A 27,909-nucleotide genomic window follows, 5' to 3' on the forward strand; every position below is an offset into this window, starting at 1 on the left:
CACGTAACACTTTCAACCGATAAGGCAATTCAGTCACCGACAGTGATATTGCGCTGAATTTCACAATGGGAAGATTACTGTTTGATTCGAGTTAGGGATCAAGTGGCTCTGGTCATGAGGCTATGCTATTCTCCGCGTATATATCTACCTCGGACGTGCTTACAATACCGGTGTTCCGTCTGTGACGCACTTTTCACACAGCGTATCGCTTTGTATTCCAGTATTGGCTTTAACGCGATTACGTCACCTCATTTGACGCAAATCTTCGGTATTTCTGTATTTCTATCTCTTCCCCATTATTACGATTGTAAAACAAGGCAAATTATAATCTTTTTGAGACATATATATACAGAAAAATTACGCATATAAAATTTACAGATTTCTTAATTGATTTAAAGCAAATTTTCGTAATGAAAATTTTATTACGCGTGCCTTTTTTACATCTTTTTAATTTTCAACAGTATAAGAACTATTACATTAAAATGTTATTCTTCAATAAAGTCTCTATGCTTTAATGTAAACACAATCTCAATTTGAAATATAGTGTTTACCCCCGAGATATTTAATATTTAAATTTCAAAAAGACATGAAAAGAGGCAAAGAGTTTAAATTAAATTTCTTAGAAAAATTATTTCAGTTTTGAATGATTATTTCAGTCAACAAAAAATCTCATTTTACTCTCTAAATACTCTTAGTGAATATATTTTATATAACATATCTGACAATATTTTGAAATCCTATAATATGTATGTCCTCGTGCAATGAGATCGATAAAAAAATATAACGTTAATAATTCTGTGCTGCGCAAGACTGATAACCGGGCGACGTATCCTTCTGCTAAGAAAAAAAATATGAAATTTCTTATGAAAATATGCAAGCATCAGCACTTGCAGAGATATGAGAACTTGGCGCGCGACGCTATAAACCCTAAGTAGGACTCGGTTTCCGCAGGTTTCAACAACTTATCCTTCATAAGTCTCGCTGATGACGCTCTACATTGTAGGGAGTTTCGTCGTCCCGTTTCGTTGTCTGTAAAGACCATTATGGTGCGAGGGGATACGCGGATGAAAGAGAAGTTGTAATCACGCGTTGCAAGAATGGTTGGACAGGTAAGAAGAACACACAAGGGAAGTAATATCCGGTATGTATTCTCTATTCCTTCAACGACGAGCTTTTAATCGCCGTTATAAAAACGATTATGTCGCAATATATCCATTTTAAAAAAATGTATAATAATTTGTCAAAGCTTTCTTACATATGATTTTTTAATGAACGTCTTTGGTATGAAAAATATTTTGAATACTTTTTCTTTTCTTAAATATCAGAGATAAATTGTGAAATAAATTTTCTGATATATCTTCTCAAAATATAGTTAAAATTCGTCACGTTTTTTTCTCTTGTTTATTTTTGTCGAAGAAATCTTAATTTAATAAAACTTTCGACATTATATTTTCGTCCTTATAAAAAATTTAACTTGTGATAATTTCTTATCAGATCAGTTTCATATACGTTTAGTAAAAGAAAGACAAATAGAGACATCGCGGCGTTTACAGGCGTTTATATCGTGATTAATTTCGAAATTGTTTGTTCTGTGACATTCCGTATTCATAAACGCGTCCCATGTCCTCGATCTGAATTCCTTTGAATACTAAATCAAGGACAAGATATGTTTCATAATTTACGGCCCCATTATAACCACACGAATAGAAAATCGCAAAGCTAGTTACACGTCCGTCGCAGAAGCGATGCATTACACCGTGGCTTATCCGACATCGGTAGCTTAGCTTACAAGAAATATTACAAGGCATCATGCTTGCAAGGTTTTGTAGAAACTATGCATTTAAATGCATATTCAAGTACGACCGAATAATGTTTCATTATCAAGATGAAACTGAGATGTTCCGTGAGATTCATTTCTCGCGAGAATAATACAAATAAAAATGACATATGCACCTTTACAATATTACAACTACTTCAATAATAGAAACACGACGTAGGAGAGTATATTGTAAAAAAATATATAATCCCACTTCTGTAAATGGAAACAAAAATAGACTGGTGCTTTGAAACATCTTTGATGAAAATCGAAATAGGTATATTCATCTGGGAAATTATAAATGGATGACTCTGACATAAAAAATAATTAAAGTAATTACTTACATTTGATTAGAAGAATGATAACTGTAATATTTACAATAATGCTGTGTTTCTAATTATTTTCGAAGCATGTTTATTTTTTTCCCCCCCGAAAAATGTAAAACATTTAGATACTACGATTACTGTATAGTTTTAATTCTTGTTTAATTTTGATTATTATAAATACTGGATAAATTCAATAAATTTTAGTGTGTTGAATATCATAGCAAATATTATTGCGCGCTTCTTATCCAAACCAATTTCAATTACCCCACTTGACCCTAGAGTTCTTCTTCGAGGGAGAACTTATTGCAAGATTGCTCGCGCTACGAGAGAAAGTACCTTATACTCGTGGGAACGTACGTCCGGATGGTACTTTCCGAGGGTAATGTACTATCCAATAAGTTTTGCAATTCACACAGTGCAAAGCCGTAGACATTCAAAACCGTACGAATATATCGCGAGGTATTATTAGCTACACTGCACGTTACAAAAGAAATGAAGCGAATCACGCGGTTCATTCAGCTCTTTAATTAACTGTCATTAAACGCAAACTCTAAATCGTTGACTTATTCGAAAATGACGAAACAAATAACATCATTAACGTTTCGTTAATCATGTCAAAAATGTTCACTTTTTCACCGTTAAATTATATTCGTCGAGCAATAGTGATGCTGTTAAATAAAAAAATCACGTCGAGATCGCACTTAAGAAATTGCGGTCGATGCGAAGTAACGTCTCAAGCATATTATCGACGCGTTTAAGATTTCCTCTACGTACGAGTCATACTTCATCCCTTAAATTTAATGTCATTTTAGTCGTCGGATTTATATTTCTCGGATATCACGTAATATCGCGGGCTGATTATCTCCGTCTTAATTCAAGTGGGATAATCATATAATAGAGAGAGAAATTGCATAATTCTCTTCCGTAAGGACGGAAGAAAATCAACCAGACAGAATCGTTTATATTCCTCCGCTATATTTGTAAGATTATATAATCCTAACAAATTGCTTATTACTTACAGCGCCGACGTCTCGGTGCCGTTAAAATATGGAAAGAGTATAATATTTTCTCAACAAATTTGCATGCAAGTCTATTATTATAATCTTAAAATTTTCGCAATATTACATATTATTAATTAAGTTTTTATTTACGCTTTAAGAGCTTATAAAATGATTAAAATGTTTAATTTTGTGTCTACTAATTAACGGTAATTATGCTGGTTAAATTTCCGCCAAGTTTTTTCTCCGAATTTATCGAATTTCACATCTCTATTGTGTTATAAATGTTCACGTTCCATCATCCATTTTGCAATGCAGAAAAGTGTCCGTTACATAGACGATATTATCGCGCGATATTGCTACAAAATAATGCGATACCTCGCTTCATTTAATCTATAGTCGTAATTAAACTCCATCGAGATAAAATCATACTAATGCTAATTGATCACTCCTATCACTGATTTCCACATTATCAGGAAACTTGTTATATCAAAACGACATATACGGAAAGAATATAATTTAATCGTTCCTTGATTCGCCTCAATTTATTTAGCGTCGCTTAAACTTCTCCTCCCAAGCAAACATTAATTCGAGATTAATTCAAATTTCAATTATCGATACTTATATATCCGATAGGAAATTAATTATACAGTGCGACATAACGTCGAGCGAAATGACAGCTTCATGTTGTGTTTGTACGTGTTCCGTAATGAGATCCTCGCTAAAATTTACGCCTAGAGGAAATCGTCGACAAATGGAAATCCGCAATCTTTCCCCTGACGGTCATAAAACATTGTATAACACACAAAGAGATGATCTCGTCCGAGGATAATATAGATGGAGAAGAACTCTTCGACTTAAATTTCCGCCAGAGAAAAAAACCGCCAACGCAAAACCGCGATAATAAGCTCTCTCTCTCTCTCTCTGTCGCAACCGCATCACCGAGATCGCATCTCATTAAATTGAAATCCGTTATGATCGCGGCAGCTGATTAAATCCTCGTGACACGCGCGAGGTGACGGATAATCGCGCCTAAGGACGAAAATGTAGGCGCGCGCGAGATGTTTCGCTCGTCAACTCGCTCTCTCGCATTCCGGCGAAATCCGGTGTCGATTGGCGGATTAATTACGGACGCATGTCCTGTGCGGAACCCGGAGGGTACCATCGTTCACCTGGCCGCGCCGGTCCGCCTGTTTGCCGTATCCTATCCTTGCCTACACCACCAACCATCACCATCACCATCACCATCACCTGCAGGGGGGTTGACTGCGCTCGTTCGCTCCGGGGGTGGGAGTTGGTGTCAGCGGCGGTGGGTGTTCGTGCAGGTACGCGGTTCCTCTCTTCACCCTCTTCCTCCTCGCGACCATCACCCACCACCGGTGGAGCGTTTTCCGTCCGTGCCCCGTCGCCCTTTGCCATATACATATATATGTGTGTATGTATGCGTGTTCCGAAGCTCTTGGTAGCTATGTGTACGTAACCACGTCGACGGAGATTCTCCGTACGGCCGGCGTTCTCCGGCTCGGCTCGGTTCGATACGCGCGCGCGCGCACACGATACCGATGGGGTTCATCAGTGCCGACAGTGCCGCCACAGCTCTCGTAAGAGACGCCCGTGATTTTGCACCCCCGCTCGAACATAATTTACCGGACTATACGACGAGGGTGCACCACGGTTCTCTCTGTCTCTCTTTCTTTTTTTCTCTTTCCTTCTGTCTCTATCTTTCTCTGTCTGTCTGTCTGTCTGTCTGTCTATCTTTCTCTCTTTTTCTCTACATCTCGCTCCGTCCTTGCCTCTTCTCACGCATTCCCGTTCCAACATCTTCTTCATCTCTCCCGCTCTCCTTTCGACTTTTCTCTCCTCCGCTCGGCCGTACCATTCGCATCACGCGACGACCGCTGTACCTCGCCGGATTAATAAGGTGATGAATGACGAGTGAGTGCTGACTGGGGGGATACGAGCCTCGGCCGCATTCGGTCTCGACGCCTCGTGGTGATGTGGGTGCTTGGTGATGATGATGATGATGATGATAGTGGCGCGTTGATACGAGGCGACCACGCTGTTCGCGATTATTGTGTGTAAGCGGATGCGCCTTCCTCGCCGGTGTGTATCTCAACAAATCGGCATGGCTAATCCATGTTCCGACCATTGTCGCCGATAATTTGGTCTTCAGGATCTCTTGCAAATTGCTATTCACGTGATTCCGGATCGGAGCGCGAGCTATAAACGAGAGAGGGTCAGGGTGATCGACCGCGGGAGACGGCGACGCTTCGCTAAAACCGTCGTTGCATTTCCGAGAAGTGCATTTGTCTTATAAAAGTTTATCCTCGCCGAACACGGTAAACAACACAAGTCCGCGACCGACGAAGGAACAAACGTACGTTTTTGCGTTTTAATTTATTGATCGAGCCATCGATCGAGCTACCCTATCGCGGGGTTTCCCCAGGTTTCGGCGAGTATTTTCGGCTATATAATATTCGCGCAATCAGCGATTAATTCGCGATAATTTCGCGCGCCTCACTTACGCAGTTGATGATCGATGACGGCGAGGAATCGCGGGGAATCACGTGGTCGACTTTCACTCACGCGTTTGCCGCACGCATATATTTATATTATGAAATTTATCCCGCCGAAAATCGTCAACAAAACGGATAGGGATTCCGGAGCTATTAGCGCGATCGGTCGATGCTTATAGCAGGCAATACTATGACACTCGGTTTAGTCGCTGACATTCAGAATGAGCTATGCACAGCACACAGGTACGGACTCCTTGACCTCTTAAAGTCACGATACCACACGACACGAAGAGTATACTTGGTCGCGCGAGTATGTGTAAACCGCTTTCGACAATACGGCGAGGCTAAGCCCGAGCGAGAATTGCAGCGGTCTAACTCGAGGGGGCTTGCGATCGAAGGCTTTTCGAGATTTCAAGAGGCTCGTCGTTGACACGGAGAAAGCCAACGTCAAATCTGGCCTCTACACGTTTCATCCCCTGTTGTCTCGCGAATCCGCAATACGGCGTAACCAATACATCGTCGTAATCCGTCATATACGCAACGGTTTCTGGAAACAAGTGAAATCGGCGCAAAACTTTCAAAGTGCGAGAACTGATTGCGAACAACTTGAAAAGTCCCTGTCGTCATCCATCACGCGCGAACACTTATCAATATTCTTCGCTATTGAGAGAGTCAATAGCAAAATCTATCGGGTATTATTATCTGCAATCTATTTCCAATAAGTTATTCCGGAAGAGAATGCGAAAAATTTCTTGAGAAAACAAACCGTCGCAACAGTGTAATTTTATCGCAAAGTGCATCAACGTCATTAACCGCGTCCATACGAGACTATTCTCTTTTGTACTGTGAACTTTCAATCTTGAATTGCGAATTCTAAAGATCTAAAAAAAAAAGTACGATTTCTGAATTTAAATAAATGTTTTCGAACGCAAACTTCACGAGTGTTTCAGTTGACAAAAAAAATGTGATCGAATGTGCGCAACGTGAAGTATACAATTTGCAAAATATATTAGATGCAATCGTAATGAGCGAAACTTTGTCGAAAAATCGAGACGAGAGAAATCAGAGAAAATTGCTAGATCTCGCATTGTAATTTGCAAACTCCTGTTAATTAATTGATCGATAACAGCGCGACCAATATCGATCGCAGCAGAGGTCAAATTCCGATCAAGACAATTTAGCGATAGCATGAGGTCGACGAAAGTGGTACAGGATCGAAAGGGATGATCGAGCATAGATCCCAATGACATCTCGGCGGGGCGGGAGCGAGGGGTATAAAAGTCCTCCCAGCCCTCCGAGCAGCGGTTCGGAGGACAATGGTTTCACGAACCGACCCCAAGTGGCCGGACTCTACGTAAAAAATCTGAGCAGAGAAGAATTGGATGAATTGGCGAAGGAGGGTATCTACGGACCAACGGGAAATCCGAACGAGCGACCTAGAGACAGCGGTAGTCAGAGAAGTCTTAATCTCCCAGGCAGCAGCAGGGACTTCGACGGTCAGGATTACCTAAGAGGAGCAATCTCCAGGACACCTCAGCCACCCAGAAGATCCGGCATCGGAGCCAGACATCGGGAATTCAGTGAGAACTTAGTGCGAAGGGACCATCATGGCTCGCTTCCGATGGAAAAGAGTTGGCCGAGACGACTGGAGGATCGTCCGGGGCAGGCTTCGCCGGAGAGATCCGCCCGAGGATCCTCCGAGTTTCCTGTCCGAGGTTTCTATGAGCCGTTCGTACGACCCGGCGTATCACCCAGAGGAAGTTCTATCGACGTACGAATCACTAGCGAGGAATCTAGACCACGTCGCTTCGGAGAAGGCTCCAGATACCCCGAAGGACTCTCGCCTCGTGTTCCCTCCTCGAGAGAACCCGACAGAGACCAACCATCGTCGAGGTCGATCGAGCGATTGCCGCCATCGTACGCGGGCCTGAGTCCACCCGAATACACCGAGGAACCGCAGGTGGTTAAGATTCATCCTAAAACTACGACGAGAGCCTATGAGAACGGCGACAAGGAACGTGAACCATGCAAACAGCCAAACTCGTCGCTGGCGGAAGAGAGCCAGGAGGACGTCGTGATTTTCAAGACGATGAACATCGGCGGAGGAGCGGAGGAAATTCCGAGTTCATCGCGAACATCCTCAGTGACGGAAAAGCCGATCTCTCCAGAGTCCAAGAAGAGCGAGTCCCCGCCAACCAAGAGAGTCGGCTCCAGGGTGCAAGACAGCACGAGGCTGCGACCACCATTGGCCGGAACCGCCGGCACCTCCGCAGATTCCGGGACCGGAGATTCCGGAAGCGCAGAGATCCAGGCGGATGTCGTGACCCCTCAAGCCGCATCGGGCGATGTTCTCGATCCTAACGCGTCCAAGATCGAGGGCAAGTCACCCGGTGCGAGAACACCGGGCTCTAAAGGCGGCAAGCAAACGGTGAAACCATTCACGAAGGAGAGCCTCGAAAGGTTGGAAAACAAGACTGTGCAATTAGTGCGCGAATATGGCTTTCAACCTAAGAGAAAAATGTCGGTGGAAGATGGTGCCGTACTGCCAAATAAATTTGAACCATTTCCGAGCGAGCTCTACGGCAGGCCATTGGAAGAAATCGACAATTTCATCTACGACGAGGTGAGTTTGCTATTTCGACCGTATATTATTCTATTTTTCGCCTTCCTATTATTACATCTTTGATTTAGTGCCAGATGAAATTATCTAGGAGATATATAACTGCGCTACCTTCTTGAATTATTTGACATATATTGCAAATGTATTATAATATATATTATTATATATTTTATATATTATATGTATCATATAATGTATTATAATGCATATATATATAATATATATACACATGTAATATATAATAAAATATACTATAACATTTAAAAAATTAAAAATAATTGAAAATAACTTGCAAATAGAATTAAGCATTGTTGAAGAAAACAACCATTAAAACATAGCATTTATAAGTATTATATAATGACTGGTTCGCACCGAGTTAATTCCTTTAGATAAAAAAATAGCTTGTGTATATCAAGACGAAATCAAAAAGTTCAATTTCAAAGTACAGCCGTTGCCGGAGCTTATCGTAGTTATCTTAAATCTACAAAGGAAAATTCAAGGACCACGCAACCGAGGATCGTTATAACGCGACGTCGCGATACAGCTTCAACGGTGTATTTCCACTTTATAAAAAAAAATCGTCGAATGTTGTCGAGAGGCGAGAGCAAATATCGGTCGAACGCGCGCAATTTTTGTTTCTGTAAATAAATTTTTCCGTTCGGCAAAGCGAGTGGAACAAAGATGGCGAAGAAACGTTAGGTAGGTGACGACAAAAAAAAAAAAAAAAAAAAAAAGTGAAAAGGAAGAAAAGAGAAAAGGGTGGATCCGCTGGAGAGATGCGCAGAACCGACGAAAAGGAGCTTAAAACGGAAGTACTCCGAAAGAGAGAGAAAGAGAAGATGAGCGACGACAGATCGGCAAAATAGAAAAAGTAAAATGACTGTGAGAGAGAAAAGAGAGAACAAAAGAGCGAACAAATCCCTCTCTTCGCTCTCTCTCTTCAGGAAGAAATACAGAAAAGAGAGAAAAAAAGACGAGAAAAGAAGCGCACGGTGATGAACTAATTAAGCGAATTCGCGCACATATGCATGTGTGTGTGTGCACTACACATCTATTTATATTAAAAATCGATCGCGACTCTATTCGTGACTTGTTCTCAAATAAGAAATCCTTGCGGGAGATTATATGGGTCATAAAGGCACAACTCGAATTTCTTTTAATTACTCTTATTCCCGGGATTATCTCTCTTTATCATCCCTGGGGGAGCTTTTATCTATCGAGAGAAAAATTTTAACGTATATAATGGTAAAGAGAGAGAAACGTGCAGAATTTATCAAACAATTTTCATCAGCTTTCGAAATATTTCATACTCGGACTTTTAGTCAAACGTCAAACGAGACTGCGTCGCTTTATTGAGATATATCAGATGCGAGTTTAATGTGATGCTGGTATGCAACCCTTCGCATAAATGACGTTCTCTTGCAGATTCAAACGAAGATGCTATTCACGCGAGCAATCGATATTAGAGAAAAAAAATTAGATAAAATATATATTCTCTATTCAATTCGAACATTTCAGTAAAGTTATGGTTACTTAAAAAATGTACAAGAAAAAGAAAAATGAACTCTTTCTTCGTAGTAGAAAAAAGAATACTTTTGTAATTTATCTTTAAGAAGTAGCAATCTCTTCTCACAATGGAATAGCGGGGAATCCATTTCGCGTGTAGATGACGGAGCGTTATAATGATATATCCGTGTCGGGATGACCCGATAAAAGGGCAGTCGAGAGAGACAGCGGAAGATATGGCGAAAAACACGCGCTTTCATCGCGAAAGGTTTTATTCTTAAAATGTAGAGGTCGAGAGATAACCAGGAAAACCAAAAGATTTCGGAAGGTGTGCGAAAGAATAATCGTTGCAAAAGATTGCCTCTCAAAATGTAGAGGTCGAGATAAAACATTCTAGCTAGAAAAACCGAAAGCTTTCAGAATCCTTCCAAGTGTGCGAAAAAATAATCAGCAAGACTTTATGACAAATCTTTCTCTCTTTGAGACGCAGATATAATGTGTACAAATGTCGTTTAACTATCTTTTTATTTTTCTATTTCTACACTGAGAGAATTTTCTCTTAGAATTTACCCTGAAAATCATGATAATCGTGGGACAATATGGTATGGAACGAATTTTATAAGAATTTCTCTGATTATAATATTTATCACAATAAAAATAATAATATATCACAATATAAAATATGAAACATGTTTGATTAATTTTACTAAACTGCATAGTAAAATTAATCAAACATGTTTTATATTTTATTGTGATAGATATTATTATTATTGTTATTATTGTGATAATTTATTATTATTATTATTGTGATAAATTAATCAGAGAAATTCTCATAAAATTCTTTCCGTACCATATTGTCCCACGATTACCATAATTTTCAGGGTAAATTCTAAGAGAAAATTATCTGTATATTATCTATATATAATAAAAAAATTATCTATATATAATAAATAACATTTAAAATGTTTAAATGTCACTAGAGTAAGAATAACGAGAAATTCGCGAGAAAAGAGAGAAGTCTAAAGGCGATTGACAAGGATAGGACTGATACCGGTATTATATAGCTGGTTGACAGCTCTCTAGACTGACAGCTTGTACGTGTCACGCTTCTACCAAGGTCGCGGGGCTTTAGTTTACAACGCAAGTATTTACATTGCATTACATAGCGACAGACTCGCTCTGTACAATAGTACAGAAATATGATACATTAAATTTTATTTAATTCGAATATTTCGAGCAACAATTTAAACATGTCATGTGTTAATTTATACACTGACAATGAGAGAATTTTCTTTTAAAAATTATCCTAAAAATCATGGTAATTGTGGGACAATATGGTATGGAAAGAACTTTATGAAAATTTCTCTGATTAATATTTATCATAATAAAAATAATATCTATCACAATAAAATATAAAACATGTATTAAACTGCATAATAAAATTAATCAAACATATTTTATATTTTATTGTAATAGATATTATTATTTTTATTCTGAAATATTAATCAGAGAAAGTCTCATAAAATTCTTTAGATTACCATGATTTTCATCAGGGTAAATTCTAAGAGAAAATTCTCTCTGTGTATCTAACGTTGCTAAAGAACACATTAGTATAAAATATTTTATATTATACCACAATATGTGTTAATAGAAAAGCGATTGATTCTTTTCAATTAATTTATAAGTAGCGATTTTGTCGTTGATGATTGGACAATCACACATTAAAGAGTTTATATTATAAAATAAAATATATTCGGAAGAAAAGACTTAATAAAAGAAAATAGAATTTCTTTTTACGTGAGATTCGATATCAGATATATTTCGTTAATTCAAATGTAATTTCTGGTTAGCTGTTCAGATATATTAAAAATATATTGAGAATAAAAATTTTATTATTATAGTTTTGAAATATAGGGAAACAGAAACACGTAAACGTGCGTGGCATTAGTGGAATTATAATTTCACATCTAAACAGTTAGTTTGCACGTGGTTTGCGGTCGACATCGCTCAACCAGAGTCTAGAAATGTCTCGATGCTACAAGGAGCAATCAAGGCGCGATGGCAGATTTATTGTAAAGTTTCTGCTTTTGTTGTATATGCGAGACAACAAACTTTTGCATTTATACCGCAGAAACTATAACGAATATACATCGGGAATAGAGAGAGAACAGGTTTCCGCGCGGTTACTTTCGCAAAGTATCGTTAAAATCGATGCTCGCTTTAAGTTTCCGACCAACTTTCTGATATTCGCGACCGATATTCCGTGTTGGATCGTGGTATCAATCTCAGATTGATCACACGATCGTAGTTGCGAAAAGTATTTCTATCAAGGAGTCGCGCGCAAGATTCTCGAACGTATAAAGATTTGACATTTTCGAAAGAGAGTAAGATGACATTAAAACTGTTGATACTTTATGCTCCGCGTAAAGTTTGTTACGACTTATAATAGACGAGAAGACAAAGTTTATCAAGTCTCATGGACAGACGAGCATTAATTATAAATCTGCATTTTATGCGCGTGAAATTGTATTTTACATTTATTTTACATTCAGTTTTCATATTTATCGTGAAAATAAACACGCGTGATCTCAACGTGTTATAATCGAATTTTCCGTTGTTACTAGTCGCATATAGAAAAGTTTTATTCCCGAAACGAGATATACATATTTATTTATATTTATCGACTTGATATCTATCACGATGGTGTCCAACGATATAAAAATGTTATTCATTCAAATAACGTTTATGTAACGATATAATTTTTTTCATGACTTTTACGTTACACATTATTGTTATTATCAATGTGTAAATTATAACCACTATTGTAATACTACTACAATTTACACGTGATATATAAAATACAACGCAAATGATAATAATATTTATGCTTTCCTTGATTTTTGCAAAAGTTAAATTTAAATTAATAACATTCTTATCGCATTAGACATCGCTTTCCTTGATTTTTGCAAAAGTTAAATTTAAATTAATAACATTCTTATCGCATTAGACATCGCTAATATTTTATTGCAAGAGAGATGGTACAGTGTCTTGAACATTTTGGATGTTATGAATTATATGACCAACGAGCAAAATTTATGACAAGGTTTGCAAAATGTACTTCTTTTTATTAGCCTATCGTCGGGAACCGAGGCATCCCGTTATTAACTTATGGCCTCGGCATAAAGTCTCCTTCGAAGCACGTCGATGGGTTTTTGGTGGCTCGACTCTCGATCCGTGCAGAAGACACTGAATATTTCACTTTGCGCAGCAAAAATAAAGAGCACGATCTCTAATAAATTCATGTCGCTTCCTTTTACCGAGCGAAAGATTTTCAATATCGCGGAGGACCAAGGGAGCCGATGGGGGATTCGGACAACAGGGCTCGCAAATGCGATTTCAATCGTCTCGTTTTCTCGATATAGCGCGGGCATCGATATTCCGAATTATCATAATTGCATAGTAGTGCCCGTAGATTTATGTTAACGATTAGGCGTGATTTGTAAAATGCAATCTGCATGCAGGTTCGATCGCGATACACGATTCTGAAATTACGAGGACGAATTCGGCATAATTCATCACGGCGAAAAGCACGAAATAATATGTAAAGATATATGTTTGATAATTAACTCATATCACTCAAACGTATTCGACGATTCTCGAATAAATTGTGATGTGATATTTTTAGTCGAACTCGTGTACTCATTTTTCTTTAGATTTCATTTAAAATACATGTGCGATAAGATATTTGAATAGCTAAGTAAGATAATAAAGGCCAAAAATAAAGATCCGAATAGATTACGAGAGCGGAATATTTGATATATAGAATTCTAGAAATAATTTGGCTCGTGTGTGACTTTGAAATATAACAAGTTGAAATCTACTTATAACTACCCCTGGACAAGTTTTGGTTTGTTCGCGAAAAGTTTTGTGTCGTGTATGTATGTGTATAAGCGATGCTTACGTAAATATAAGTTTTAAATACAATAGTTCAAAGAGAAAGAGAGTAGAATATTGTTTCACTGTAAATTATTTTTAGAAAAGAAAAGCTATAATTTTGCATTTGCAACTGATCATTTTTTAAATATTAATAATTAATATTTTTTTAATAATAATATTAATTTAATAAAACATTTATGGAGTGTCGATAAACGTAAATCATATAATAACAAAACGCGAGAATGCAAATATGCGGAAATAAAATTTCACTTTTAATTTAAGATATATTATTATATAATATTATATGCTCAATTAAATTAATCCACACACTGACCAAGCAAATTTAGTAGATTGGACGATCGCCAAATAATTCTCAATGTCCGAAACACATATGTGAAGTGTAAAACCATTTGTCTTCTGTCTACTAGAATGAGCGTCTTATAAATTATTGAAAGCAATTCAATAATTAACATGTAAACTTGGAATGTTCTTGACCTAAGGCACTTTCGATGTAGTTGGCATATAGTTGACGACACAATTTAACGCCATTAGTTTGAAGAGAATGCACATTGCATTATATATTAGTATTTCATATAAATAAATTTATCTACAAATAAATAAATAAACTTTGGCCTTGTGAAAAAATAAAAATCACAAAGTCAAAAGTGACTCTAAAAGTCTTTCAATTTTCATTAAAAATATAAGAAAAATTATATGTTTATATACGCGATATATAAAAATATAATGTGTGTCTACATAAACAATTTATAATGCATCCACTTGTGCACTGAATAGTATTGGACAACGTCTATGCAGTTTTATTCATTTTGTCGCAATATAAAGCGACTATATTATAGCTTTATCAACAATCTACTTGACACGACGCTATTTCTTACAGCAATAAATACTTCCGCGACTTGAGCCGTTTTATATGTTACGGGGTTACGCATGAAAGCAGACAAGGACTTTCGATTTTCGCTGGCATATGCGCGAGTAAATTTACAGGTGGCTTTTACACAGCATCTATGTAATGTTCTTCAGAGCAGATTCGCGTTTTACGACCGATAATGCTGTTATTCTACTGCGCAGTGGAAAAGTAAACGCTTGCGTCGCCCACGCGCAGTAGTCGGTACCATCTTGTAGTCAGGCATACAAGGGGGAGAGAGATAGAGAGAGAGAGACTCTATTATTATTAACAGTTGAAAAGCTAATGGTTGTGAGTAGCGATGTGAATATGCACTACTACGCGCGCTGCCTGATTATTAGACACGTCCATAAACAATTGTACGTTTCTTTTAACTTATTTATCGAAAGATTTTGACGTGAGAATAATTATTGGAAACTATTAGCGTGGAATTATCGATCGTTACATTTGACAAATTGGCTGTCTAATGTCAATACGTCACAGTTATTGCGTTCTTGCAATAAACGATAGTGTTGAAATTGTTACATGTGATTCTATATAATAGAAAAGAGAAATTGTATTACTTATGTTAGGAAAGCTTTGAAGTATGAATTTCTTTTTAGGAGAATGGGCAATCGAAGTCTTAAAATAAAATATGCTATTTCTGGGTATTTTATGAAAATGTCATTGGAGACGGTGAATTTAGTAATAAAACAAATTCAATTTTATTGCACGACGACGTTCAATAAAACGTGTACGCTTTACATATGACACAAATGTAAGGTCACATGGTCATACTCTATTAAAATAATTTAATACGAAACTATATTATCATACTTTTCAATATACATATAAAAGTTTTGCAAAATCTAAAATTGTCATACATTTATTTCTAAATTATCATATAATTTAAGTGTTATGATGTGCAGCGACTATAGAATGCATAATTTTTATAGTTAATATATATAAAAAGTCCTCCCAAAAAAACCCCAGCCAGATTACATTACACGAAATGCATACTTTATACATTTTCTCTTTCTCTCTCTAATTTAATATTCTAACTTTTTTATATTTTCATATGCATTATGATGTTTTAAAATTACCATATGGTCCATTTTTCCTGTGTTATTTACGTGTTCTGCATGTTATTTCCGACTACATCACGCTTGACTTTTAAACGAAATTCTTTTTTATTTTTCCACACACATAAGCGTGTACAAAAGATTGTTTCATTCAATATCAAATGAAGCATAACACACACAAACGCAAAAATGACAGATTTTATCTTCTAGATAAGCATGCTTGACGAATTATGCCGAGTATTGTTCCCGTATTTTTTAACATATCAAGCGATCATATCTATGTATATCTAGGTATATTAATTAGCGTCAGAACCGAAATTCACGAATGGGTCAGCATTTTATCGCGCAAGAGACGAAAATGGAACATCTAGGTAGAGAGAGAGCTTAAATAAAGAGCCCATTTTTTTTTGTTCCCGCGGTTGCTTCGTCCAATGCGTTTTTCGACTTTACGCTAATGTCGTACATACAGCTCTCTCACGATAATTGTATATCTTGTTTTGTTTCAAAAAAGCAAGTGCATATTCAAACATTTCGCTAACAATAATCTTATTGTTACATATAATATGTTAAAGTATAATAATGATTATTGTGTTGTGCATGCAACGTTTATAAAAAATTATTTAAATTCAAGTATTCAAAGTACGAATATAAAAGTGAATATTAATCGAATGAAAATAATTTAACATAGTATCATTGTATATCTACATTTCTGTAATTCGCGAAATAGTTGAAACAATTCAAAACAATGATACTATGTTAAATTATTTTCATTCGATTAATATTCACTTTTCTATTCGTACTTTGAATTTTAATTACTTGAATTTAAATAATTTTTTATAAACATGCACAACACAATAATCATTATTATACTTTAACATATTATATGTAAATAAACTATGTAGAGTTAGAAAATGGCAAAAAATAAAATAATCTTAATTTAAAAAAAAAAAAATCACGAATGAAAATTTAAAAAATTCATATTATTAATAAACAACAATTTCCTCTGCTTTTGTTCACATATTGGCTCTCCGTGTATAAAGATATAAAATTTAATCTAACTCTGCAGCAAGGAAACTATACCAGTATGATTGCATTTCCACATTAACTGTTTACCATGAAATAAATGGGAAAAATTTTTCGCATGGAGAAACATTTGATTTCGAAATTTTTAAGTCATTATGAGGATACAAATATATCGTAAGATAAATAATGTGATTGCCCCAAAATTTAATAAGATGCATGTTGTATAAAATATTATGTATAAAATATGAAAAACATATATAAATATCCGAAAAACGATGAATTGCACCGTTTCGGATTATTATTGCATAAAATATAATTAAAATAATGTATTAAAATAGGATAATGATTTTTATTGAAATAACGCCTTAATAGATTTTCATTAATTTTGCAAATATTTCATTATAATACTATTTTTACGTAATCGATAATATTCGTAATATTATTAAACTTTATGCATTAATTAATTAATTATATTATATGAGTGTCCAGATGTATTTTTTATTTTTATTATACTTTTATATATTTATAGAACACAACATATAATATTGCGATCTTGAAATTAAGATAAGCATTGACATTTTATGACTTGAATTGTAGAATAAAACTGTCACACGTTTTAAATACGACAGATATTTATCTTCTTGTATTTCTGATTCGAGCAATATTACAATTTTTCTTTCCCAAGATATAATTGATGAGTTTTAACCCATCATGCATGCGTGCACTATTTAGGAATTTGCACGATGTGCATTTTATATATACTTGGCGATATTTTTATATTTTTCATTGTGTATATCGTGAAATATATCGCAAATATTTCCACATATTATTTAGATATCAAGGCGAAGCAAAATGAAAACGGCAGTTTACAAATGTCGGCCGAGTAATATCAAAGAATTGCATGTTACATTTGCGTGAAGCGTGTCGGCATAACTTTTGACACGTTTCTCCAATTATTGCGTGCGTGTTGTTCGCTGAGACACGCGCCATTCTAAGCCGTATCAACATTGTAAACTCGTCAACAAAGTTGCCAATGGAAAAAAAAAAAATCCCACTTACGTCCACGTCTTTCCGAGACGAGAATAGAATCAACGTTAATCGCGATTTACCGCGTTTAACGCGCAACGGTATCGTCGGGCCAATTTTCACGACACGCTTTCCGCAAATGAAAAGCTGAATGAAAATCAAATGGTACTCACGTTCGAGGAACAATATGCGCTTGCCCACACACGTCTCGTTTAATTTTCCATCGCGGAAATGAGTCACCGAGTATATCGCAGCAAACCGCAGAGATGCTTATAGCTGCAACACCTGCATCAGAAAAACGTAATATGTGTATCGAATATACGTCTTCATGCACGTAATATTTCATCTCGCAATGGACCATACATACCGCCAATAAGTGAACCGCCAATAAATAACCGAACGCGTTATTGAAAAACTCGAAATCGTTGCTAAACGAATACAGCATGCATCATGCTTCTTTCGATTTCCATTATGGCATTCGGTGGTCCGATTTTTTTGCAAGTCGTATCACCATCGTGACGTCATCCGAGAGTGAATCCTGAAACAAATAAATTCTTTTATTAAACATGATATTAACGCATATCATGTAATTGTTGTTACAAGTTACTAACAAATGCCTTACGATATTCATTAAGTACAAACTAACCTTCAGAATAGTCGAGATTAGCATTGAGAAAATTATAACCTTGATATCTTGTCGTAACATAATTAGGACCATATCGATTACAGAGGTTAAATGATTCTGTCTTTCTTTGATATTCACCAAGATCACGATTATCTGCGACACAAGTGTCCGGACACCGCCGCATTATTGACGAAAGATCGGCGTAAATAAAAACCAAGACAACTCTTGACGACTTTTTGCACTGTGCAGTCCGATTCCGTTACACTACTACGCGAATCAAAATGATTGGCGTGACGTCATGACGTGAGTCAAGCAAAAAGGAGTTGCAGTGGGTTCCCCCCCCCCCCTTCGCCCTTCCCGCCTACCCCTTTTCGAATAGAGGGGCCAGACTTTAATTTACAGATTCGTATATCTTGACACGATATCCGGTCAATACTTGGGCGTACATATTTTTCTATCTCTTTATCAATAAATAATGAAACTATATAATAACTCGACTTACATTTCGACTATTCTTCTTCAACGGTCTCGGCGTATTCTGGATTCCTCACAATTTTCCTGTAGGAAACCAGCTGTGTGCTGTGTCAAAAACTGTCCTCGTAGAAGAAGCTTCGAAATCTGCACTCGTGTAATTATTTTCGTTCGCGACGCGATCGGATTTATACGATAACGGCGTAAAAACATTAATTAATAATTAACACTCACGTACTTTGGCGGACCGAAGCGGATGAGCGCGCGAACGTTGATTACGAACAACGCGAAAGTATACCAGAGGGCAGCAGCCAGCAGCATACTGATTGTGTTGGGAATTATATTCACCTAGGGTGAAGCGACCAATCAGGACAGAGAGATCCTCGGTCTCCGATTGGTCAGAGCGCACAAGTTGACCAATCGGAGACCGAGGATCTCTCTGTCCTGATTGGTCGCTTCACTCTAGGTGAATATAATTCCCAACACAATCAGTATGCTGCCGGGTCTCCGATTGGTCAACTTGTGCGCTCTGACCAATCGGAGACCGAGAGCATTTAAATGTGTTGAGGCATTTAAATGAGACTGAGGCCGGTATTCATAGTCCGTTCTTATTTCAAGACCGTCTTAAGTAATGTCTTAAGATGCAAATACGGCTCTGTGATTGGTTAATCACATCTTAAGATTGTACTTAAGACAGTCTTAAATATAAGAACCGACTATGAATACCGGCTTGAGAAAGACCGAAACAAGTAAGAGTGAGTGAGACAGAAGTTCAGATGGCACTACTGGGCAACTCGCTTACCTCGCGCATGCGCACTCCATTTTGGTCAACACAAAATCGAGGGAGTTGCGCTACTGGATATGCTGTGGTTTGGGTTCGTCACGTGATCAAAGTTCGCGCGCTCATCCGCTCCGATCCGCGAAAGTACGTGAGTGTGCGAGTATTAATTATTAATTAGTGTCTTTACGCCCGTTATCGTATAAATCCGAATAAATCCGATCGCGTCCGGTACGAAAGAGAGGTAACGCGAAACGCGAGTGCAAATTTCGAAGCTTCTTCTACGAGGACAGTTTCCGACGCAGTTCCGCAGTTGGTTTCCTACAAAAAAATGGCGGCGAGGAATCCAGAATTCGCTGAGACCGGAGAAGAGTCGAAATGTAAGTCAAATTATGTATTTATTGATAAAGCAAACATAGTAAGAGCCAAGAAAATGAAATCAATTGAACCCTGTCTTTTGTATGCAGTTATTTGTTGTGGCATCAAGACGTTCGTAATGCAGGACGTAATCGTCGAACATGGTGAGTACAAAAAAAAAAAAAATTAATTGAACTTTGTGTATTGTATGCAGTTATTTGTTGTGGCATCAAGCCACAGTTCGTAATGCAGAATATATTGTCGAACATGATGAGTATGAGAAAAATGAAATTAATTGACCTCTGTAATTGCTATGGATATAATTGTATTATGTTATAATTATAGGCTTGTTTTCTATTCCTGGACTAGGAACTGTGCGCATTGATGCAATAGAGTGAGATAAAATATACTTGTCTCATTCTAATTTATTGCACCGGTGTGTACTAATTTATCAGTGCACGAATAGAAAAGAAACCTTATTATATTTTACAATATTATGATCGAAATCACTATACCGTCACATTTAAATTACTAGATGAAACTTCTGAAAATAAATTATGTTAATAAATAAATAAATATTGCGACTCTCTGGAAAAGTATTTAGATGACTCATATATTTTATTCAAATTAGCTGGCGCAGTTGTAAAATATTAGTACTGAATAATTCTGTTCGAACAAATTCTAATGCCTTGTAGTATTAGTTGTACATAAAAGGTTTGAAAGAAATATGTTTATACGAGAAACATTTAATTTATAAATTTCTCAAATGCTAAATTGGCACAAATTAATCCTGTACAAAATTTTTTTGGAGGAAATTCTAATGTCTCATAAAATGTGTTTGAAAAAAGTCAGAGAGGATATATTTATACTAAACACAATTAATCAAATTATAATTATTGAAAATTATATTATATCATTTTGATCTGAACATTATATGAAATTTTATACGATAGATGCACAGAAAAAAAAGAAGTGTCAAATGAATACTTATTCTCAATTTTTCAATTTAATATATTTGAAGTGTTTATATAAAACCTATTTTTATATATCAATATTTCTTTAAGTTTCTTTTATTCGTAAAACCTAACATTCGATAGTTATATCGGATATTATTATTTATAAGACAATTATTTGTAAGACAAGGATATTCGTGTTGAGTTGACATTTATATTAACTGTTTTAAGATCTTTTCGTAATCTTCAACTTCTGTTAACAGTAAACAAATCATTAGATTCAATAGTGCAGATAATTTAGAGTGAGTAACAATTTATAAGACTATATATATTATAATGATTTTCTTTTTGTTCATAAAATTTTTTATATTAATTGATATATATATATATATATATATATATATATATATATATATGTTACTCTTCAATATATTTTACCCTTCTGGTTAACATCACCTCATTCATACACAGTTGAAAAATTTGTGTTAAATTTAACAAATATCACCTGTCCCAAACGGTCCACAGAAATTTTTGTGTTAATTTAACATAATACGGATATGTTAAATGGTGACACGAATATTGTGTTAATATTTTAACATAAAATAAATGCAAACTTCAAATAAACTTAAAATAAATTTTGTGTAAAATTAACAGTTTTAATGTAAAAATTAACTAAAAAAATTGTTAATTTTACATTTTATCACCCCCACTTATATTATAAAGTAAAATTAACATTTTTTTCTGTGAATTTTAACAGATAAATCTTGTCACTAATAATACGGAACATATTTATTGTGTAAAATTAAAAATAGATATACATTTTATTATTTTTACACTTTCTTTTAGTTGTTTTAATAATTTAACATTTGAGTCCAATTAACATAACAGCAATATGTTAAATTAACACATGAATGTGTTAAATATTTAACACAAAAATTTTAACGGGGACCGTTTTTAACAAGAAAACACAAATTTTCCAACTGTGTATATAATAATTAATTTTTTTATGTTAGGTTTTACATTTTATATATTTCTATTATTATAGCATTAATTTTAATAATAGGTAATCTTGATATGAGGATGATATTCGAATTTAGTAGTTATTATGTATTATTTTTGCTTATAATCCAAGTAATAATAATAAATTATTTAATATATAGTTATAAAAATTTTAACAGAGAATATTCTAAAGTTGAATGATTATTGAAGAATGAATTATGTGGCTTGTGAAAGATGAGTGACACATTTTTGTATGTTTTTATATTTTATTTTATGTTTTCCTAAATACTTCGCATTTATCTATATAATTCCCTTTCGATAGAGTTTTAATTTAAACGAAAATGTCTACAGCGACGAATCGACTTGTAGAAATATCTCAAATGCTAAATTACTTTACACGAATAAACTCAGTAGGAAATTTTTTTCATGGAATCCTAGCCTTGTAATGAAATGTGTTTGAAAAAAATCGGAGAAGATACATTTATACTAAACTCATTTAACCAAATTGTAATTATTGAAAGTTAAGACATATTATTTCGATCTGAACATTATATGAAATTTTGTATAAGTAATGTACAAGTCCCTCCCCTCCCTCGCTGCTTGTTAGATATAAAATCCCGAGCTATTCTATCTGCGATTCCTGAAGCAAATTTTAAATTCTAACTGAAATCGAAAATCTAATTAATCGACTTTATAAAATATTTCTATCGCTCATTTCTTATCTCATTCTCATTCTCGACCAAACATCTCGTTCTCGGAACATCTTGGAAGGTAAATAATACCAAACGCCGATCGCAAACAGTGATCTTATAACCGAAAATATGAAAAAGGAAAATGTATGAGAGAAAAAGACGGAGAGATAATATAACACAGAATAAAGAGAGTCTTCTTTATAGAAAATTTGGAAGTCAGTCGAAGACGAGCTTTGGTATAAATAACACGTATTTCATAATTAGCAGCTAGATCAGGAGACCGTTTTATCATCTCTCTCGAATAGACAGAAATTACAATATTGAACGATTCTTTTTTTTGGAATAAGTATTTTTTATGTTTCTCTTGTTTGTTTTTACAATGCAGTTTGAATTTATCCATCCTCATCGATCTAATTAATTTGACACAAAATATGCACGTTTATTAAACGAATAGTTAACGCCTTGTTTATATTCTGCGAAAATAATAATTCTCAATTTTTCAATTTAATATATTTAAAATGTTTATATAAATACCTATTTTATATACACATATTTCTAAAAGTTTCTTTTATTCGTAACCTAACGTCCGATAGTTATATTGGATATTATTATCTAGTGAGACAAGGACATTCGTGTTGATTTGCATTATATTAACTTTTCCAAAGTCTTTTCGCAGTCTTAAAATTCCGTTAGCAGTTGATGAATCATTAGATCAATAGTGAAAATAATTTAAAGTAGAAAATAATTTATAAGACAATATATATTATAATGGGTTTCGCAAAATTGGTATTCTTTTTAATATTAATTTGTACAATATATTACTCTGAGTTCTTTTGGACACATTATTCTTATTATGCACAATTATTTTTTATATTTGCGTTTGAAGGAGTTATTAGTCTATTAATATCAGTTATAGTAATATGTGACATGAGGGGAATTACGGACGCAACGGATTTGAATATTTATTTTTTATTGTTCTTCTTTATAATAATTCAAGTATTACTAACAGAACAGTTAATACGTGTAGTTCTGAAAATCATAAATATGGGTACTGAATTAGAGAATATGATTATTGAAGGATTAATTATGTGACTTGTAGAAAAGACAAATAGAAAAGTGGCACACTACTTTTGTATGTTTTTATATTTAATTTTATGCTCTCCTAAATACTTTGCATTTACTTGTGTAATTCCCTTTCGATATTTTTTAATTTAAACGAAAATGTCTTTACAGCGACGGATGGACTTGTCAAAATTTCTCAAATACTAAATTACTTTACACGAATGAACTCAGTAGGAAATTTTTTTTAATAGAATTCTAGTGCCTTATAATCAAATGTGTTTGAAAAACATTGGGGGAGAATACATTTATATACTAAACTTATTTAATCAAATTATAATTATTGAAAGTTAAGACATATCATTTCAATCTGAATATTAAATTAAATTTGTACTATATGCATTTTTTGAACGATAGATAATGTACAAATCCCTCTCCCTCCTTCACTGCTTATATTAGATATACAATTCTGAGCTATTCTATCTGCAATTTCTGGAGCAAATTTCAATTTGACTGAAATCGAAATTAATCGACTTTATAAAATGTCTTACTATCACTCGTTTCTTATCTCATTTTCATTCTCGGTCAAACATCTCGTTCTCGGAACAACATCTCGAAAGGTAAAGACCATTGCACGTAAAAAAATTATAGTAGTAGTCGCAAGGCCGTAAGCAAATCGTCCAATCATAGAGAAGAATTATCATAACGCAATAACAATGCTTGACGATATTATAAGCGATCGCAAACAGTGACCTTATAACCGGAAATATTATAGTAAAGAAAAACGAAAATGTATGAGAGAAAGAGACGGAGAAATAATATACATACAAAATATAGAGAAATACTCTAATAGAAAATTGGAAAATCAGTTGAAGACGAACTCTAGAATAAGCGCGGTCCGAAACGCTAGTATTTTCATAATAGCGTTCAATTTCTATCATCAATCCAATCATTTTATCCATTCTCATCGATCTAACAATAAGTAATTTGACACAAAATATGCACGTTTTATTAAACGAATAGTTATACCATCTTGTTTATATTCCACAAAACTTGAAATTTATATTTTTTCAATATAATATATATTAAAGGTGTTTATATTAATATCTATTTTACATATATAATATTTCTAAATGTTTTTTATATTTATAACTTAACGTCTAAGTAATATCGGATATTATCTAGCGAGATAAGGTCATTTGTATTTGTTTACATCATATTAATTTTTCAAAGTTTTCCCACAATGTTGAAATTCCGTTAGCAGTTGATGAATCATTAGATCAATAGTGAAAATAATTTAAAGTAAAAAACAATTTATATAGGATAATATAATATTATAATGATTTCCTCTAACAAAGTTTATAACAACTTTATTTTTTTTAATATTAATTTGTACAATATATTATTCTGGTCCCTTTGGACATTACAATATACAATAATTTATGTATCTATTTTTTTTCATATTATTTATAAGCAAATTGTTAGGTTTATTAATAAATAATTTTTATGAACTCCTGGAGGAATTTTAAATGTTGCTTGAAAGACCACTGGTACGCTATATTTTGTTTATATATTAATATTACTAGAATTTTTATATTCTATTTTATATTATCCCTTAAATATTTTATATTTACCTGTATAATTCTCTTTCGATATAGTTTTAATTTAAAATTTAAATTATTCATTAATTATTTACTTTTGCGTATGTGTACATTTATTAAAATATATGTATAATCTGTCATTTATTAAACTATATTATTTTTAATAAACATACACGCATACATGCGCGCGCGACAAAATTAGTATTTTTTATTTCGGACATACACGTTATTTAATGGATATAAATTCGTATTATCTTGTCTCACGATAAATATTCATCAAACATTGTTAATTTTGTTAATTGTGTTGAATATTGTATCGCGAGTGTGTGTAAAATGTTTCGACGAGGATTGAAATTGAATCAGATTATTGTCATACAATTTTATATACAAATAATTTTAATTCACTGGACTTTGATAAACCTTCAGATATTTCAGCGCGTAATAATAAGTGCAAAAAATTTTGAATTGTCTATCGGTTCTGTGGTACTGTGGTATTACTCTCCTCTATATCTTATTTTATATCTAGAGTTCTCAGAATGTAATTACATATATTTCATTTATTTTTGGATCGTTACATTTCCTTTTATCTATATTGTTGTATAAAATAATTTAGAGTTGACAAAAAAATTTTTTTAATTCTCGAAAATGGACAAGCTTTCCTTGATAAAAATGTCTACATCGACGAATCGACTTGTCGAAATTGCTCAAATCCTAAATTACATCACATAAATAAACTCAGTATGAATTTTTTTTCATAGAATGCTAGTGCCTTATAATCATAAAATGTATTTGAAAAAAATCGCAGAGGATACATTTACTACACTAAGCTCATTTAACCAAATTATAATTATTGAAAGTTAAGATATTATATTATTTTAATCTGAACATTTGAAATTTTATACGCTAGATAATGTACAAGCCCCTCTCCCTCCCTCACTGCTTAGATATCCCGAGCTATTCTATCTGCAATTTCTGGAGCAAATTTCAAATTTTAACTGAAGTCGAAAACCTAATTAGTCTACTTTATAAAATCCCATTACCGCTTGTTTCTTATCTCATTCTCAGTCTCAATCGAACATCTTCTCGTTCTCGGGACAACATCTCGGAATAAACAATACCAATCGTTGGTCGCGAACAGTGATCTTATAACTGGAAATATTATGATAAAGGAAAACGAAAATGTATGAGAGAAAAAGACGAAGAGATAATATAACACAGAATAAAGAGAGTCTTCTTTATAGAAAATTTGGAAGTCAGTCGAAGACGAGCTTTGGTATAAATAACACGTATTTCATAATTAGCAGCTAGACCAGGAGACCGTTTTATCATCTCTCTCGAATAGACAGAAGAAATATTGAACGATTCTTTTTTTTTTGGAATAAGTATTTTTTTTTATCTTTCTCTTGTGTGTGTGTTTTTACAATGCAATTTCAATTTATCCATCTTCATCGATCTAATTAATTTGACACAAAATATATGCATGTTTATTAAACGAATTCTTGTTTATATTCTGCGAAAATAATAATTCTCAATTTTTCAATTTAATATATTTGAAATGTTTATATAAAACCTATTTTTATATATTAATATTTCTTTAAGTTTCTTTTATTCGTATAACCTAACATTCGATAGTTATATCGGATATTATTATTTATCGAGACAAAGATATTCGTGTTGAGTTGACATTTATATTAACTGTTTTAAGATCTTTTTGTAATCTTGAACTTCTGTTAACAGTTAACGAATCATTAGATTCAATAGTGCAGATAATTTAGAGTGAATAACAATTTATAAGACTATATATATTATGATTATCTTGTTGTTCATAAAATTTTTCATATTAATTGATATAATATATGTTACTCTTCAATATATTTTACCCTTCTGGTTAACGTCACCTCATTCATATATAATAATAAATTTTTTTATGTTAGGTTTTACATTATATATATTTCTATTATTAGCATTAATTTTAATAATAAATAATCTTGATATGAGGATGATATTCAAATTTAGTAGTTATTATGTATTATTTTTGCTTATAATCCAAGTAATAATAATAAATTGTTTAATATATGGTTAGAAAAATTTTAACAGAGAATATTCTAAAGTTGAATGATTATTGAAGAATGAATTATGTAGCTTGTGAAAGATGAGTGACACATTTTTGTATGTTTATATATTTTGTTTTATGTTTTCCTAAATACTTCGCATTTACCTATATATAATTCCCTTTCGATACGGTTTTAATTTAATTTAAACGAAAATGTCTACAGCGACGTCTAAATTATTTTAATTTAAACGAAAATGTCTACAGCGACGAATCGACTTGTATAGAAATATCTCAAATGCTAAATTACTTTACACGAATAAACTCAGTAGGAAATTTTTTTCATGGAATCCTAGCCTTGTAATGAAATGTGTTTGAAAAAAATCGGAGAAGATACATTTATACTAAACTCATTTAACCAAATTGTAATTATTGAAAGTTAAGACATATCATTTCGATCTGAACATTATATGAAATTTTGTATGATAAGTATGTACAAGTCCCTTCCCTCCCTCGCTGCTTGTTAGATATAAAGTCCCGAGCTATTCTATCTGCGATTCCTGAAGCAAAT

At 33.9% G+C, this 27,909-nt stretch overlaps 1 protein-coding gene across 5 annotated transcripts in view; it reads left to right on the forward strand.

The window, feature by feature from the left end:
• The first annotated feature begins 4,736 nt into the window (after window positions 1-4,736).
• Window positions 4,737-27,909, forward strand: part of LOC145946112 (sodium channel protein 60E) — a 97,827-nt gene continuing 74,654 nt past the window's right edge. For 4 of the 5 annotated variants that reach the window (XR_014426986.1, XM_083055536.1, XM_083055537.1 and 1 more), the window contains exon 1: window positions 4,737-8,279. Coding sequence is in view for 4 of the 5 variants with exons in the window: in XM_083055536.1 (XP_082911662.1) it covers window positions 6,900-8,279 (1,380 nt within the window). In the remaining variant the exon portion in view is untranslated. Of the gene's footprint in view, window positions 8,280-19,785; window positions 20,008-20,094; window positions 20,149-27,909 lie in introns of those variants that run through there. The other variant, XM_083055538.1, reaches the window with a different exon arrangement.

Source organism: Prenolepis imparis, unplaced genomic scaffold (assembly GCF_030444845.1).
Source record: "Prenolepis imparis isolate NDT839.2.m4 unplaced genomic scaffold, iyPreImpa1.0 SCAF_15, whole genome shotgun sequence".
NCBI classification, from domain to species: domain Eukaryota; kingdom Metazoa; phylum Arthropoda; class Insecta; order Hymenoptera; family Formicidae; genus Prenolepis; species Prenolepis imparis.